The sequence below is a fragment of the Poromitra crassiceps genome (genome assembly GCF_964638095.1).
Source record: "Poromitra crassiceps genome assembly, chromosome: 23".
NCBI lineage: Eukaryota > Metazoa > Chordata > Actinopteri > Beryciformes > Melamphaidae > Poromitra > Poromitra crassiceps.
This window is the reverse complement of record NC_139639.1, coordinates 5,082,569-5,100,830: the sequence shown is the minus strand read 5'-3', so window position 1 is coordinate 5,100,830 and position 18,262 is coordinate 5,082,569. Positions and strand designations below refer to the sequence as shown.

Below are 18,262 nucleotides of genomic sequence, written 5' to 3'. Positions count from 1 at the left end.
TTAAAATTTCCAATGAGATGATAAATCAGAGAATATGATTTGTTTGCAGTGTGCTTTAGCAAATTAATCTGCATAAAAATCTACATAAAAATCAAAAAGTTGGATTCTTATTCTAGAGCAATTGGGAATTATGACTATGAAATATGAGGCTCCTTTCCACAGAAGTCTGTGATACTGAAGGGCCAAGCAATGGAGGCAGCAGCATTCTCCTCTCTCATTGTCCTTCCAGTCAGGAGCTGAGCTTTTACAGTGGGGGCCCCCCTCTCTCTCTGCCTACATCAGGGCGAAGAAGGAACCACACTGATCCGAGATGGAGTACGGCCCCAACCACACCTTAGCCCATCGACCCGGGCCACCATCCTGGGCCTCTAATGGAAGTCCTGGGCGTCCAGACGCCTCCCCCGCTCCGACAGGGGCGTCAAGTAGGGCTCTGCTCATCATCGGAAGCAGCAGGCGGCGCCCCCGCCCCCTCCTCTCACCCAGGGACTGGGCTTTTTGGAAACATTGCAGGCAGATGTGTCCAGATGAGCACGTTTTCTAATTTGTGGGCGCAGGTTACCGAGATCAATAGTTTTTTTATTTCCCTAAAACGCCAGCGTGGTGAGAAGCAGCCTTTAATACCTCCACTGTTCCACATGGCGACTGGGGGCTGTATCGATTGTGCCCATGTGGAACTATACGTGCACCTTCTGGGGAAGGATCTATTTGTGTCACCCTGGGCTGGGATGGAGGCTCCACTGGAGGAGGAGGAGGAGAGCCCAGCCAATGGAGGATGCCAAAAACATCAAAACAGCCATGTTTACAGATTACCCAAAGGGAAAGCAAATTACTGCAATTATGCAGGCTGTGGGAATACTGATATCAGCATACCTGCTATTCCACCCAGAGACTACTTTTATGAGGCGAGAAGAACACACACAAAACAGCACACTCAATTTGATTTGATGGCTAAACCCTCGACAAACGCTGGGATGAAACAAGAGCACTGTTGTGCGATCAGATGCCTGCAAAACAATGTCTTTTCGTCAGGTCCAAAAAATCTTTTCGATTGTCCTCGAAACTAGAACTTTCGTGAATGTGTGTGGGTGGCAAGTTTTTTGGCAGGGACAGTGATGAACATACAGTATATAGTCATATAATGTTGTCTCGGCCATATAGGTTTTTCTCATTTCCCCCCCAAACAAAGGCAATTAATCATTCCCCGTAAACACCGCAAATTGCTTTACAGAAAACTAATTTGCCCCTCGCAGCATTTATCTCATATATCAGCGCAGAGAGAGAGACAACGTAGAGAGAGAGAAGTCTGATCCAAATCACGAGCCTTTTGTCTGCTAGCCGTTGTGACATATTCATGACTGAGGCCTTAATAGTCAGATTCCTGTTCCGTGCCCCCCGGGGAGCGCACAGAGAACGGTGTCACAACCAATTACCGCTGCACACTGTCGAGGGTAAATCACAACTCGTGCCGTGAACTCTGGAAGCTGAGGTGCACCCACACACACAACACGACACGAGCAAGGCGAGAGGGTGCGTTCAGAAGACAGCAGTTATATCAACATTGATAGCGTATTGGAAAACACATTCTCCTGGTTACCTCGAAGGTCATGTATGGATTAGACGTGGGGAAATAGGATTGGCTGGAGGGCGATTGGTTGCGGTCTCCTCAAAACATAAATTGACAAGACACAAGATGTACGAGTGCGTGTGGCAGACGGTGCTTCTTCTCTCCACCACCCATTTTACAATTATGGATTTGTTTTTCAGGCATGCACACAAAATTGAAATTGCAGATGAGGGAGAGAGAGCGATCTCCTCCTGGCTGGAGGACGAATAATCAGGTCAGGAAGTTCACGCAGACCTTCTCTCCTACCTAGCTCTCTCTGCACCAACAAGATGCTGCTTGTTTTTTTCTGCAGAGTGAAATGGATGGCTTTGTTTTCCCCCCTCTCTCTCTGCAGTAGGCTGGCTAGCGGGTCTTTGGGAGGCCTGGCTGTTGGTTGGAGGGTATCTCAGCAGAGCATCGCCCCGTCTCACCCTGGAGCGCTTGCAAAGCTCCTGCCCAATAAAACAGGCTGCGTCCCCGGGGCCCCTCCCTCAAGCCTCCAGTCAGCGCTTGTTTTTGCACCATTTATTTAGTGTGACACATCTCCAATTAAACTGTGGAGGCTGCTGCATTCCCCCCATAACTACCTCTTATACCTCCCCATAGACTTTCTGTCACACTGGGAGTGTGTATGAGAGAGTGAGAGAGAGAGAGTTGGTGGGAGAGAGAGAGAGCGAGAGAGAGAGACACTGGGTGTATATGAGAGAGAGAGTTGGTGGTGGGAGAGAGAGATCACATCTTGCCTGCCAGCTATGATCACAATGTCATTTTCCCCTCAGTGGTTAGAAGCCTCCTCTGAAAGGTGCCCGGAATTATAATTATCAAAATATTGAACAAGATAATCTTCCTTTGAAATGATACTGTCTGTCACCTTACGCTTTGCCTTGCTTATACCATCATTCATGATCGCACACACAATGCATGCAGAAATGCCATCTCCTATCATTTATTGATAATTCATTAAGAACCAATGTATGTTAATAGGCTACAAAGATTTTTCTCCTCCCTATATCACTGGTTTTATAATATGCACTGTGTGTGAAATATTGACTTACACAAATATACTAGTACTCACTGTCAGAATTCCATCACTGTTGCATTTTAACTTCCTTTCTGCATGTGTGCCCATGTCAATTGAAATTCACGAGTGTTTATAAGAGATCTTTCAGGAGAGGTAGAGTCTCCTTGCCACCCCTTCATCGCCCCCCCCCCCCAACGGCCCCAGACACAGTCACAGGAGGAGTGACTTTGTCCGACCCCAATACCGTCTGCGAGAGCGCAGCTGAGGGCAGCAGCTGCCAGGGAGGACTGGTGGGGGAGCGCCCAAAACGCCAGCTCTGCCAAGCGGAGGGGCCGGGGGGAGCCCCAGTGGCAGCTGGGAAGGGTGGGGCGGCCAGCTGTGGAGCAGCATGATGGTGGGGTGGTGACTGGGAGATGAGCACTAGTACACGTACACAAATTAAGCAGTATAAGTCTAAAGACCCCAGCACACTTCCTTCTCTCCCCCTGACTTTCTTTACAGAGAAATCAAAGTGGCACACTCGTGCGCACAACACACACGCGCTCATCATCAGCAGCTAGCACCACCAGAATAAAAAGCCAAGCAGACTGTGGCCCTCGCTAACACCATCAGCGCTCTCCCATCACGTGCTCCGGCCACACATCTGGTGTGCCATCTGTATCGCTCCCCCCAATGTGACAGGTAGTCCCTCTCCCTCTCTGGAGGGGAGCGGAGGGGGTTAGAGAGGGACGCGCAAGGTAATTCTGGGTGTAAATGTGCTCTGGACCTCTCTGGATGCATCTGGACAGAGCAGACACGCCGCTGGGTGGGGTAGGGTCATTACCAGTTGGAAACCGACCACCAGCAAGAAGATGAAGACAAACAATTAGATCATACTGTCAAGATCGTGACAGCACCAATAGCGCACGTCTTGTTTATTTTGACCGTCTAAAGAGGGTGAGTGATTTCTGCACGGTTGGTTTACTAGCGGGGAATCTCCCGAAAAGGTCAAACGGGCTACTACTATAAATAAAACAAGTCAATAGTATATTAAAGATTCTTCCAATTTATTATAATGTACAGTTATACAATGCAATGACACAATTGTGACCACCATTTTTGATGGGGGCGCAGAATGAAAAATATGAAAACAGCCGTATAAACAATATCAAGAGGACAGTGTCAATTCCTCTTCTCTATGGAATTGTACATATGGGATCAATAAAGTATGCACCATAAAAACAGATGTCAACCCAGTGATAGAAACCGCACAACCACCAGTCTTCACTGTGAAATTAAGGAAACCATTTCAGAACATTTTCACATCTTATGTTACATATTGGATAGTAACAATCCGTTTATTATTCACACACACACAACACTATTTGAATGACATCAACTTAGAAGTTTATTCAAGGGAAGTAGGAAATTCCAGCATTATCAAGACTAACAAAAAAAAAATCTTTCCCAGAAATATTTACCGGTACTATACTAAGTTTCATCTTTCCCATTCACCAGTTTGCAGTCAATGGACAAGATTCCCTCAGTCCCAGGTTGAGGTACTGATATGAAAAAAAAAGAGGCTCTGGTAAGTTTAAACTCAGCCTTGAAATTTGGAGTGGTGTCTGCTACGTATCACGCCTTTGGGCACATTTGTCCAATAAAAGCCAACGGGAAAAATATGAATTTCTCCATGATTTCTCCTTAAATTTTTTAACACATCTCAACACAGATCACAGCATCGGTTGCCTGCACTTATTTGTTCAACTTTTTTTTTCTCCTCTCTCAAAAATTTCCAGAACAAATGTTCCAATTCCAGGTTTGCTGTTTCTATTTGTCTTTTAGGGGATTTTTGCATCTCAATTTAAAAATTTAAAGTTTTAATCAAAGCAGTCATACGGTGCACAAGTCACTCAAGTAGCCGATCCAATAGAACAGTTATACAATTTAACAAAGACACAAACAAAAAGGGGGATAAAAAAAAATTGTGCTGGATAGGATCATCATAGGAGATCATTACAAAAAATAATAATACATTGACACATACACTTCAGGAAATAAACAACACAGCATTTTTTTTTAGTACTAGTTTCCAAAGTCTTATACAAAGTTAGCTCCATCTAAAAAGCATAAAATACATTTTTTACATCATCACATACATACTTTTGACCGTCATGACATGTACCATGGCCTAGCGGGAAGTGTGGTCTGGTGCAGCATCTCAGCTCTAAGCCCCTTCACTCACTTCCCTACTGCTGCTGGCATTATTGCTTCTTATGGACAGGGAGGCTGAAGGACAGAGACACAATGCACCATACAAGATAATGCACCACACAACACATGATATGATATTCTGTACATTTAAGTCATCTGTGACATCCCAAGTTTTGTTTGCCCCTTTTCAACAATCTGCAATGCTAAACTGGATAAGGCAGCTCCGTTTTTTCCTTTTCTTTTAAGGCATTGCTGCTTTGAGACATCCAGGACCAGAGGGGGTGAGTCATGGAATTTAACATCATCTAGTCAAGGTTCACAATGAAAAGAATACAATTTACAGAGGGAAACAGGGGGGGGGGGGTATGTGTCTTGTGTTCTTTGAGTGTGGTTTGTGTACGTGTCGGAGAGTGTCTCGGTGAGCTGCAGCCATCATCGTTTTAAAGTCTACTTAGCAGTTGACCCAGAGGTCAAAGCTCAGACAGAGGTCAGAGCGGGGCTGTGTGGGGTTGCTGTGACCATCTCTCTCATTGCTGGTAATTTCCATACTGGCCCTGTAGAGAGAAGTGTGATGGACTCGTCTTATTGACCTTTCATCTCAACAAACAACTGGCAGAGTAAAACACAAAATGCTTATAATTCACAAATCTTAAACAGGATGCAAAACAAGCACATTTTGTGGTTTTTCAACCATAATCATACTGCAAACCATGATTTTTTTACACAACTTTGCTGCTGCATTTGCTGAATTTGACCAGCAGGTGGCAGCATGGCCTCACTAACTTGTGAGTTCAGCAATGTAAACTTGACACCTCAGGTTTGGGCAGCAGCATGGCTGAAGATTGTATTCCTTATTACTGTCTAGCAGGTATTCCTTATTATTGACTAGCAGATATGATATACTAGGTTCAAGTGAGCTAAATTCAGTGCAGGAACAGTAATAGTCAATGCATTTCTAAACAGGGGTCGAAGTATGCGTTTGGCATTGCTGAAAAATAAACTGGGAGTCAATTTGGAAACAAATGATCAGTCTGACAGCTTGCTATAAAACCATACTTTGATTTCATACAAACAAATTATTTCAAGCACTTTTGACGTACTAAGAAACTAAGAGTATCGTTTAGTTCACGACTACGCATGCTGTGTTTTTTTGGACCTCATATAAGTTGTACAATTCGACCCCTGGTTACAAAAAAAGGAAAGAAAAGAGAGAAAGATGGAAAAACAGATCAAGACAAAAGAGACAGAGGAAGAAACAGAACAAATGCAAATTAAAGGCTAGGTGGTCAAACGTCTAGATCGGACGTGGAGGTCTTCACAGCAACCATTACCTTTGCTTCTTACAGAGCTAGTCAGGGGTTCAAATCCCTGGGTCTTTATTTCCTCATGTGTCCCTGAATATTCAAAGATAAAGATATCAAAGTGTAGCTGTGGCCCCCAACATAAGACCACAGGAAATACAGGGCAACATGGAGAGCTCCCCTTTGAGAACACTAGGGGCAGTCTGCATCACGTTTAAGGAGAGAATCTTGCTTAAAGCCCCTCATATTTCACTGGACTGGCATGCCATGTTGTTAGCCGGGACATCGCTAACGTCCTCCAAAAGATATTATAATCTAACTCAAAACTGGAGTTAACATGTGAAAGACTACAGCTTAGTTAACATATGCAACTGCTTTTGGGAAGCACAAACCCCCCAGACACCATGACAGCATGCACAGGATATCCCCTTCCAACATCTACCGTGTAACTTTGCGGACATGTGTCGGCCTCGCTGAGAAAATACACAAATACGACTAAAGTCTGGCAATCAACACAGAAAGGGACACACTAAGAGCCACGTATGGACAAGCCTTGCGCGTCCACTGCTGGAGACATACTCACCTGGTCGTAGCCGTAAGGACGCTGCTGCTGGCCTTGTGGGGGTCCAGGCTGAGGGGGGCGATAGGCCCCGTACTGCTGGCCCTGCCCCTGAGGATATCCTGAGGGATACTGTCCTGGGGCACTTTGGCCGGGGCCTGAGACAAAGATGAGATCTCAAGTTTACAATGGCTGATGCTTGGCATATACATGTATATATATATATATAAATTTGTAGTAGGCCTTAATAATTTGGCATAAGATATTGATAGCTATATTAACACTGTGACATCGTTCAATTTCGTGCAAGGGTAGGCACTAGAGGTGTCAAAAATAAACGATTATAAGATGCATCGCGATGCGGACGTGCACGATTTTGCATCGATTCACAAATGTCAAAAATCGATTATATATATATAAAAGAAAACGATTTTTTCCCCCAATAAAATAATAATATTATTATAAAATATAATGGAAGTACATGCATTTGTTTATTTTAATTATGGATCATAATAAAATGCAATTCCAAATGCACTTTTATTTTAAAAGTAGCCACACGGCGAGAAAAAAAAAAGTGAGAAAAAACAAATCATGTATTGGGGAAAAAAAGTGATGCATCGAGATGCATCGATAATCGTTTTATAATCGAATCGTAGCCCTCTGAATCGTAATCGAATCGAATCGTATCGTGAGACCAGTGAAGATTCACAGCCCTAGGGTCTAGTACGCACGTGTGTTCCACCTACATGCGGATTCACGCTCATCTTCAGTAACTCTGGACTCATCTAAAAGGGGACTAGACGACTCGGACTCGAACACTTGAGACTCGACCTCGAGATATCGTGACTTGACTGCAACACTGCCCACAACATACATTTTAGATTCATCTACTTCTGGCCTATCCTCAGCATCTCTCTGGGCGTGTTGCGTCTCCGGTGGCGTGCGGGCGGCACAACAAAGTTTCACTCACTGACCGTTTCCATTCTCCTCCTCGTTGCCCCGACGGCTCTAGAGAATCACCGTCAGTTTACCGTCACTAATGGCCTCCGATAAAAAAAGAGCTGATGCATGACAGAGAGAGAGAGAGGACGCTGGAGAAGTCCGACTCGGACCAATTTGTTTAGGCTGGGCTCAGTAATGAATGAGAAGGAGTGTGAGTCCGTGCTGGAGTCCATCAAGGAGGTTCTGTTGGTCTTCATTAGCGGAACAGGCCCTCGTTAAAAATCACTTCATCAGCCCCGTACGCTGTAGCAGGCCGGGGAAGGGCCTGTAGCCGCACAGGCCGGGGAAGGGCCTGTAGCCGTGCAGGCCGGGGAAGGGCCTGTAGCCCCGCAGGCCGGGGGAAAGGGCCTGTAGCCGCGCAGGCCGGGGAAGGGCCTGTAGCCCCGCAGGCCGGGGGGAAGGGCCTGTAGCCGTGCAGGCCGGGGGAAAGGGCCGAGCCAAAGCCTGTGCTGTCTGGGCTCAAGTCAAATGAGGCCCACGCAGCAACATCGTTAGCACTCATAATGCCCGACGCTGGTGGTGAGCATAACCTTGTGGGGGCCTGGGAGAGAGAAAGCGTGTGTGTGGGCCTCTGCTTCTCCGATAGCTCATTACTAGCAGGAGAGAAGGGCCTCTGGCTCAGAGAGAGAGAGAGGCTGACGGATGGAGTGTTCCAGGACTAAAGATGGGATGAGAATGAAAAACAGCTTAAGAGTTTGCAGGAGCTTCCATACTTGGTTCACATGGCCCAGGGTCTAACAGCCATCATACTTGGTTCACATGGCCCAGGGTCTAACAGCCATCATACTTGGTTCACATGGCCCAGGGTCTAACAGCCATCAGCCAACACTCCTCTGCCAGTCTCCGAGAGCGGGCATGTCGTATCAAAACAGGCACTGAACCACCAGGAGGGATGCCAGGCAGCCACCAGCACCGATTCATTTTCTCTGTCTCTCTTCCACCGAGCTGCCATCCCCCAAACGTTCATTAAGGTGCTCCTTTCATTCCGTGCTCTTGATGGTGTCTTGACATCCGTTTGGCACAGTCACATTTCCAAGCACTAACTCACTGTGTGTGGAGGAAGCAGTACTCGACGGTTTAAAGGCAGCCAACGAGAGCAGACGGCGCCTCCTATAGGGCAGATATAGTGAAGGGAGAGGAGCTCACCATAAGCCTGTTGCTGTGGTGGGTAGCCCTGCTGACCTGGGTACTGCTGCTGAGGAGGGTAGCCCTGCTGCTGGGGAGGGCCTTGCTGGTACGCCTCCTGCTGTTGGCCATACTGGGCATTACCTTCAGGGGGCGACAGCACACACTGTGAGCAGCATGTTGGGACAGCCACAGTACAATAGCAAAATCAAACAAGCAGACATTTAAGACACAGACTCTTTAAACCAGGCCAGGAACCTGGGTGTCATATTTGACACAGAATTAAATTTTGATGCCCATATAAGAAATGTAACAAAAACAGCTTTCTACCACCTTAAGAACATCGCCAAAGTAAAACCTTTCCTCTCTCATGAAGATGCTGAGAGACTAATCCATGCATTTGTTTCTAGTCGTCTAGACTACTGCAATGCCCTTCTCACCGGTGTTCCAAAAAAAGTCATTAATAAACTGAAACTGGTTCAAAATGCAGCTGCCAGAGTACTGACAAACACAAAAAAATTTAACCACATAACTCCTGTTTTAAAGTCTCTCCACTGCCTACCGGTTGATTTTAGAATCGATTTTAAGGTGCTCTTAGTGGTTTTTAAAATCCTACATGGACTTACCCCCCCGTATCTTAATAACCTTTTATCAGTTCACGCTCCTGTCAGAGCCCTTAGGTCCTCAGAGTCGTCACAACTTCGTATTCCGCGGTCCAGAACAATAAGATACAGAGAGGCTGCTTTTAGCTCTTATGCCCGTAGGCTGTTGCAGAACTCCTCTTCCACTAATGTTTTTAAGAAAAATCTTAAGAGCTATCTTTTTACAAGGGCATTCTCTTAACATTTATCTTCTTTTTATTTTAATCTGTATCTTGTTTTATTATATCTATCCTGGGCCCCATTTGTTATCATTTTATTCAACTGTTTATTTTACTGTTTTATCTTTATCCAACTTTTATCTTTCTGTAAAGCACTTTGAATGGCATCTTATGTTTGAATTGTGCTATATAAATAAAGTTTATTATTATTATTATTATAAAAAAAAAAACATGATTTGAGACTATTAATGTCCCCGTTTGTTGGATGGCTCCTGGGTTTAGCTCTTAAATATTTCAAAATCACACTTACAAGACAAGAGCTGATGTAGAATCATTATGAAAAACTGGAAGCAAAACAGGGATTAGCTTGAGGAACCTGGGATGAACCTGTTGTTACTGCAACACAACCTTACCTGGCATCTACAGCTGTGAAGAATAAATAGCATTATGTCAGAAAATATTAATAAAAAATAATAAGATAGAGCAGTGAAGAAAATGAAGGCAAAAGAAGGGAAGGGAGTCTTGACTAGTCCGTGTCCAGCAACATCTGAATGTGAGTATAGATTAGAGTATAAACGCCTAAATTAATTAAAATCTGCTTCCAATGATACTACGCTCATTTTGAAACACAAATGAAAGCCAAAAATAATGCATTGCAAAAAAAAGAAATAAAAAAATTCCATGTCAACATTGTCACAAGGTGCACATTTTAACGGGAAGGTCTGAGATACCTTCTTCATGGTAGTAATGTTGTGAGGAATCCTCATAAGGCCTACCAATGCCTTGATCAGGATGATGCATGCGGTGGCTGCGAACTGTAATCACTACGACCTACATCAACTCAACACGGAGACAGGAAGACACGTTAATGTCCTCAGTACGTTGAGACAGGTCATACCCCGCATTTCAAACATCTACGTGGGAAAAGATGAGATCGAATAGTCGATAGAAAAAATTGTGAGTTGACGGACAGTATTGTTGGTGGCAGCATTTCAATGTATAAAGTTGTTGTTTTATTTTAGACCAACAAGAAAGAAACGGTTCTTTGAAAGGTAAGAGGAAGATCGTGAAGTCAGCAGACAAAAAGACAAAGAAGAAAGAAAAGCAAATGTTAATGTTAATTGGACAAAGACAGACGGAGGGGAGTTGTTTATCATGAATCAATGTGGCCATAATGGCCGTTACTGTGATATGAAGACCTGAAAGTCCAACTAAAGTTCACTAGTTCATCTCATCTCATCTGAATAACGTGTCTTTGACGCGCTGTTAAATTACAACTAAGTGGAGTGTACTGCTGACTTTGCTCCTTTTTACTAGAGATCATCCAGGTAGTGTACATGGAGTCCCTGTTAGACACGTATTCAACGTAACGCGCCACCTTAATAACATCGTTAACGGCTTCGTCGCTACTACGAGACTCTGTCCTCAAGCTCGCTCACTCCAAACAGACTGTCTGTCCTCAACCTCGCTCACTCCAAACAGACTGTCTGTCCTCAAGCTTGCTCACTCCAAACAGACTGTCTGTCCTCAAGCTCGCTCACTCCAAACAGACTGTCTGTCCTCAAGCTCGCTCACTCCAAACAGACTCTGTCCTCAAGCTCGCTCACTCCAAACAGACTGTCTGTCCTCAAGCTCGCTCACTCCAAACAGACTGTCTGTCCTCAAGCTTGCTCACTCCAAACAGACTGTCTGTCCTCAAGCTCGCTCACTCCAAACAGACTCTGTCCTCAAGCTCGCTCACTCCAAACAGACTCTGTCTTCAAGCTCGCTCACTCCAGACTGTCCTCAAGCTCGCTCACTCCAAACAGACTCTGTCCCCAAGCTCGCTCACTCCAAACAGACTCTGTCCTCAAGCTTGCTCACTCCAAACAGACTCTGTCCTCAAGCTCGCTCACTCCAAACAGACTGTCCTCAAGCTCACTCACTCCAAACAGACTCTGTCCTCAAGCTCGCTCACTCCAAACAGACTGTCTGTCCTCAAGCTCGCTCACTCCAAACAGACTCTGTCCTCAAGCTCGCTCACTCCAAACAGACTGTCTGTCCTCAAGCTCGCTCACTCCAAACAGACTGTCTGTCCTCAAGCTCGCTCACTCCAAACAGACTGTCTGTCCTCAAGCTCGCTCACTCCAAACAGACTGTCCTCAAGCTCGCTCACTCCAAACAGACTGTCTGTCCTCAAGCTCGCTCACTCCAAACAGACTGTCCTCAAGCTCGCTCACTCCAAACAGACTCTGTCCTCAAGCTCGCTCACTCCAAACAGACACTGTCCTCAAGCTCGCTCACTCCAAACAGACTGTCTGTCCTCAAGCTCGCTCACTCCAAACAGACTGTCTGTCCTCAAGCTCGCTCACTCCAAACAGACTGTGTCCTCAAGCTCGCTCACTCCAAACAGACTGTCTGTCCTCAAGCTCGCTCACTCCAAACAGACTCTGTCCTCAAGCTCGCTCACTCCAAACAGACTGTGTCCTCAAGCTCGCTCACTCCAAACAGACTGTGTCCTCAAGCTCGCTCACTCCAAACAGACTCTGTCCTCAAGCTCGCTCAGTCCAAACAGGTGGAGTACCTTGCACGACTTGGGGGTGGAGGCGTGGGGGGGGGCAATGGATTCGCAAGATTTAATTCCCGTGTGGATGCCATGCCAACCTGGCCATGATGGACCGCAGCTTTCCTCTTGAAGTTCTACGCTGCCGTTCGGTGGTTACGTGGAGACGTTTCCTTTCCTTGATTAGAGCCAAAAGTAACTCAAATCCCCCACGAAACGATGCGTCAAACTGAATCACGTTTTGTGGTGGTTTCCACCCTCCGCGTTTCAACACAACTCCTCTGAGTCAATGTTTTTGGACGGTTGTTGTTGTTGTTGTTGTTGTTCTAGGAGTGGTTGGTTGGGAGGGTTCGCCTACCTTCTGAGGCTCCCTGTCCTGCGTGACTGTACTGGTCGCCATAGTAGTCTTCCTGCCCTGGGTACTGCTGAGGGGGTCCTACATACACATACACACGGCACACAACAGACACAGGTAGATTCAAGGTGTTTGTTGGGAGGAGTGCGTCTGTGTGAGGGAGGGGAAGGGGTGTGAGGATGGAGTCCCTGCCTCTAAGTTCCCGTTAGGAAAGCTTCCGTTGTGCTGCTGCTGTCCCGACTAAAAGCTTCTTAAAGTGGGTCTGAGGCTTCAAATGACATCTGGATGCACCGAGGGTGTTTCTGTGAGCAGCAACAGTGAAGATGGTTAAAAATTGTGAGGAGGAGCGAGAAGGTTAAGAAATGCAGAAGGTCTAAAGGTTAAAGGAGAAGAAAAAGGGCTGCGGGCGGCGCGCTCTCCCGTTTTGAGCGAGCGTTGCCCGCGCTCCGCTCAGCGAGTGGCATACCTTGCTGCGGGGGTCTGTAGGGTGGCATCGGCCTCTGCCCCATGACGTGGTTGCCCTGGTTGACCTGGCCCATCATTCCCATGGGGTTCTGTTGCCCTTGGTAGTGCTGCCCGCCGCCACCGGGGGGCATGTTATACTGCTGGGCGGGAGGCTGCTGGTGCATCATGGGACCTGAGGTGGAGCAACAGATCAATTCAATTAATTAATCAGTTCAATTAAGACCAAATAAAACCTAAATTCCAGCTGGTATATTATTATAATTATTATTGTTATTATTATAATATTATATTATTATATAATATATAATTCTATATTACACTTTGTGGCCTTTTGTTTGTCATCTTGCATTCTGGAATATGCAAGCTGAAGTATTGTAAACCTCAGTTTTGTATCTGTTTTTGTCGTGTCTCATAAGCCCATACAGGCTGGGCACCATTGGTGTGTGACACATTAATAAAGAAATCAATCAATTCTTACTATTACTATTATTATTATATACCGTACTTTTCGCACTATAAGGTGCACCTGAATATAAGCCGCAGCAGCTAAATTGAATGATGTGTACATATATAAGCCGCACTGGACTATTCTGCAGGTGTTTTAATGTTTAAAACTGGTCAGGAGGAGGCGTAGCGCCTGCCTGTAACAGAGATCTCCGTGTCTTATCAGCGGAGACCGTTTTGAGTCCTTACCCTCATCGTCATAACACAGCCAGTTCTCCATCTTTTGAAGCATGATGTTAGATTACAACGAGCTAGTTGTGTGGCTTAGCCTTCCAAAATGTTGCCGTTAATTTTTTAGAATGTAATACATAGAATTGGGAACGTTACATTCAATTTCATTCAGACTGTCTTTCTGGCTCAATCGCCACCATTTTTCCCCCGGAGCGAGGGAGGGGGAGAGGAGGGAGGGTGTTTTACAGTAGTGGCTGAGAGAGCGTAGTGGCACAGTGCTCCAACATCATCCGATCAGGGTCTCGCTCTCGTAATGTCTGTCTGTCTTGCTCTCGTTCTGTCTCTTGTACCAAAATCCATAGATTTAGGAGGTCCCCTAGTGGCCGTTAGCTGTAAAAATCCATAGATTAGCCGCACCGTTATAAGCGCCGCAGGGCCGAAAAATGGGAAAAAAGCCACGGCTTATAGTCCGAAAATTACGGTAGTAAGAACCAGTAACACAGGTGATGGGGCGGTTTCACTGACAGAAGTGGGGACCCTACAAAAGGGTTGTTTTTACCTTGGTTGGGCTGCATGTTCATGTTTGGCCGTGGGCCATAGTTGCCCATGGGCTGGCCCGGGGTCATGTTCATCTGGCCCTGAGCGGGGATGCCCTGGGAGGGAGGGACCGCGTGGTTGTAGCCGCCCATGGAGGCGTGGCCGCTGGGGGGTATATTCATGGCGCCGCTGGGCATGTTGGGGGGCTGGTTGGGGCCTGGGCCGGGACCTTGCATGGGCATGTGATTGGGTCCTGGAAAACAACAGCAGAGATGATGATGATCCATCCCTTTGAAAACCCACAAGTATTCAATAATACACATTCAATACTTCAAATTACAGTGACTATATATTTTCTCTTTTATGATAATAGTGTCCTAGACTTTCACTCTTAAAGAATTTATATATAATCATCAGCAGCCGTTAGAATCAGTTGCTTTTATTACTCAAAGCCATCTCAATGTTTTAGCAAAATGTCATGAAACATACAACAAAAAGGGGGCGGAGCACAAAAAGAGACAATAAACAGGATCACAGGGAAGAGAAGTCCAAGACCACCAGAGCTGGCAAACGGGTGACATCATCCCTCAGCAGAGCGACCTCCCTCGCAGTTCTGTGCTGTTGCTAGGCAACCCAAGTGAGACAGGGACCAAGGGAGAGGAAGGGGGAGACAAGGGGGGGTGGTAGAGGAGGGGGGGTCACTTACCACCAGGCATCTGTCCATTCATCTGGTTCTGCATGTGTGGGGCTGGGGGGCCGCCGCTGACCATCCCCTCAGAGGGCATGTTGTGACCGTGACCAGGCTGCGGGGGCGCGCCGCTTTGGTTCATCCCACCAGGACCCATAGGCATGTTCTGAGTGGGCGGCTGCAGACACACAACACAAATATAGCAACAAATGCACCTCAGCTGTTACTACAAACACATCTGAGCGAGAGAAAAGACGAAAGAATAAAATCAAGTGTAGCTGTAATGTACCTCACTTCATCAATGATGGTTAAAGGGATTTGATGGAATATAAATTCACACAGTCACAGAATAAATGGCCCTGCATATAGTGGCCTAATCATCATCAAGGGCACAAAATGGTTTAAACTGGAGTATGGCTACAGTAAAAGCTAAGAGAGACAGGAGGAGACATAACCAAACTTGATGCATTAATATGTACTAAACCCCAGTCACTCTGTTGACGACCTGAAGACTTGCAGCTTTCACTTAAGGTTAGGGAGTCACACTTCTAAAAAGAAGGTGAACCTAAATATATTATATTATAGAGGCACAGAACAAGCTCTGGTGGTGCTTCCACCAGGAATATCCAAATAACATTGATCCTCAATGCATATTTGAGACTGACTTTGAAATACAGAAAGTCAACTGGGGATATGATTTTCAAATTGGATATTTACAAAGTTTTGTGAAAATATATTTGGTATTGATGTAGTGTTGAAATGATAATTTCTTAACGTCAAAGTTCAACATCCTTAAATTCCTGGGTTGCACACTATTGAAGAGTGTTTGTTTATTGACTACACGTGCCAAGTGTTGGCCTTCATCCAAGGAAAATGTTCTTCCACACTGGCAGGTGAGCAACAACCCCGGCATGAAGTTATAATGTAAAGCTGGGCACAAAGTTACAAACACAACAGCTGGATGCAATACTCACAGCAGGGAGGAGAGACTGCATGTTCTGATTGGAGTCTGCTATCGTGGCCAGGTACACTAAATTTCTGTGCAGCATCTGTTGATACCTGTTAGAGGTGGGAAGGTCATCAACAAAAGTTTTGGGTACATGATGTGAATTTTAACAAGGCAGGGTATCCTGGCCGTGTTAAGTACACAGTGATTCCACTGGAGTGTCTGTGTCAGTATACATAGGAAAAAACAATGATGTGCACATCCAAGAGAAAAAACATGCAGGTGCAGTACAGAAGAGTAAGTATAAAACAGAGGGAAGTCTGCACACTGGAGACTCCAATGAGTGGTTTTTATTTGTGCAATGTTATGATCCACCAAGGATCTGTGTCAAGCAAGCGATCTTTGTCATTGCTTGACAAAGATCCTGGTGGATCAAAACATTGCACAAATCTCTAAAAGGGAGCATGTGGGCAATGTTTCTGTTTGTTTCAATTTTTGTCCCACTATACACACACGGAGGCATTGTGACAACACTGATGATGTAATCAGTGATGTCATAAAATCCCACTAATGATGTCATAGTGACATCACTGATGATGTCATAAATCACTGATGATGTCATCAGTGATGTCATAAATCACTGCAGTGATGTCATAAGATGCAAAGTTGTGACATCATCAGTGATGTCATTCATCAGTGATGTCATAAGAGCAGGTGAGCCCGTACAGCGGTCGAGCTGCAGGGCGGGCTCGGCCGTGGCATTGTGACATCATCAGTGATGTCATAAGAGCAGTGGTGATGTAATCAGTGATGTGAAGTTGTGACATCATCAGTGGTCGAGCTGCAGGGGGGGCGAGGCCGTGCAGCTGCCAAGGAGCTGCAGGGTGGGCAACCCCAGATGCCTAGTAAAAAAACACTGATTGGAGCCTCCAGTGTGCAGACTTCCCTCTGTTTTAATATGCAGGGATGCAAAGTCATGGAGTGAAAACTGACAGATACCAGGCAGACACAAAACCACTCAGAAATCCTATTTAAAAAGCTGGCAGATACCAGGGCAGACACAAAAACACTCATAAAAACTGTCAGTAGACATGACATATTAGTCCAGAATTGATAGGTTCATCATTACAGTCAGAAAAGAGATGTTGACTTACTGTGAACACTCTGCTGTTTTGCCTTTGCTTTGGAAGTCCATTATACACTGGATCAGCTGGTTGTTCTCGTCAAGTAACTGAAACAGAAGAGCAAATATATAGGCCACGCGCGCACACACAGTGTTTTAAAACTTTGGCCGTATATTATCATTGATATATTCACATTTAAAAGTGATCCCGTGTGGCTTGTTCTAGCATCCATCCCGCCCTGATTTGAGGAACTGGGGGGTAGGGGGTGGCTGTTTTGTGAAGTGTGCGTGTGAAGCTAACAAAAGACGCGTCTTCTTGTTAGCCGTCCTTAACGTTAGCTTAGCTAACGAACCCACAGCAGGCCTTCATTCATTTGGGAAATAATAATTCCACGTTATAATCGACTTCACCTCCTTGCTTCCCTCGTGGCGTGCTTAGGTTCATATTGAGCGCGCTCTGACCCTGCAACATTGTTCCAGGCTGTTCACTCGCTGGGCTCGGATGGGTTTGTTAGCTTAAAGCGGCTAGTAGCGCCATAGCCTCCATTCTGTAATGCGCAAAAAAAAGATGAATTACCTTTTGTATTCCGGCGGGTGTTATATCACCTTTCCCACGCTGCCTGTGAGGTACAAACGCCACCGACATGGTGATAGCCTATGAAACCAGTGAACTAAAGCATAAAAGTCACGCTAGTAGCTAACACACTTCGCAAATCGGTAGAACTCAGACAGGGCAGCTTTAGAATAGGATGCTATTTTGTGATGGAATGATCCACTGGGGGGGTGCAACACAGTTGAAAATATAGAGTGTTTATTGTTTGTGTGTGTGTTTGTGTGTGTATTTGTGTATGCAGAGACATAGTTTTGAAAATTTGAAAAGACAAACAATAACATTTTCACATGATTATTTATACTGATAGAAAAACAACCATTTTGCCTTCTCCCACCCTTTTTCCTATAGTGGAACAGTCTAAACTCAGGTCCAAAGGGCCACGGGAAATGAACTGCTCCACAAAAAGGGGGCAACATAGTCATAGCTTTAAGACACATGTCAAATATTGACAGTGTGACAGGCATGACCAGGCAATATGATAATGGTGCAATATATTAACACTCGTATTTTATATTTTGTAATTGATCATAAACGTCGCAGAGTAAAAAGGACCGCATCCTGGATAAAGGAAACATAATAATGCAGTCAGTTTTACTGTAAGTAATAAAATAAAATAAAAACTTTCATGTTCAAACTATTTGATGCACACACACAGGTTATTTTCACAAATATAATTAATTGCTTCTGTTCTTCT

The 18,262-nt window shown here is 45.3% G+C and overlaps 1 protein-coding gene across 5 annotated transcripts; it reads right to left on the bottom strand.

Moving 5' to 3' along the window:
• Positions 1-3,660: 3,660 nt before the first annotated feature.
• Positions 3,661-17,678, bottom strand: ss18 (SS18 subunit of BAF chromatin remodeling complex). Of its 5 annotated transcripts, XM_083658810.1 has the most exons (11): positions 17,533-17,678; positions 16,987-17,063; positions 15,861-15,945; positions 14,905-15,064; positions 14,221-14,451; positions 12,988-13,158; positions 12,525-12,602; positions 8,826-8,948; positions 6,702-6,835; positions 6,149-6,211; positions 3,661-5,371 (listed from the first exon to the last, which is right to left on the bottom strand). In XM_083658810.1, the coding sequence occupies exons 1-10, from the start codon at positions 17,599-17,601 to the stop codon at positions 6,194-6,196; spliced, it is 1,146 nt and encodes a 381-aa protein (XP_083514936.1). In that variant the 5' UTR covers positions 17,602-17,678; the 3' UTR covers positions 3,661-5,371; positions 6,149-6,193. The 5 variants fall into 5 exon arrangements, with proteins under 5 accessions (XP_083514936.1, XP_083514935.1, XP_083514937.1 ...); XM_083658809.1 differs by lacking the exon at positions 6,149-6,211; XM_083658811.1 differs by lacking the exon at positions 6,149-6,211 and having other exon boundaries at positions 8,862-8,948.
• Positions 17,679-18,262: the final 584 nt, after the last annotated feature.

Bases quoted from the DNA above. Each gene is read 5' to 3' on its own strand.
- ss18 (XM_083658809.1), bottom strand. From the start codon at position 17,601: ATGTCGGTGGCGTTTGTACCTCACAGGCAGCGTGGGAAAGGTGATATA. The intron at 15,065-15,860 runs GTGAGTATTGCA...GTGTGTCTGCAG, and splicing joins TGCAGTCTCTCCTCCCTGCT to CCGCCCACTCAGAACATGCC. The intron at 13,159-14,220 runs GTAAAAACAACC...GCTCCACCTCAG, and splicing joins GAACATGCAGCCCAACCAAG to GTCCCATGATGCACCAGCAG.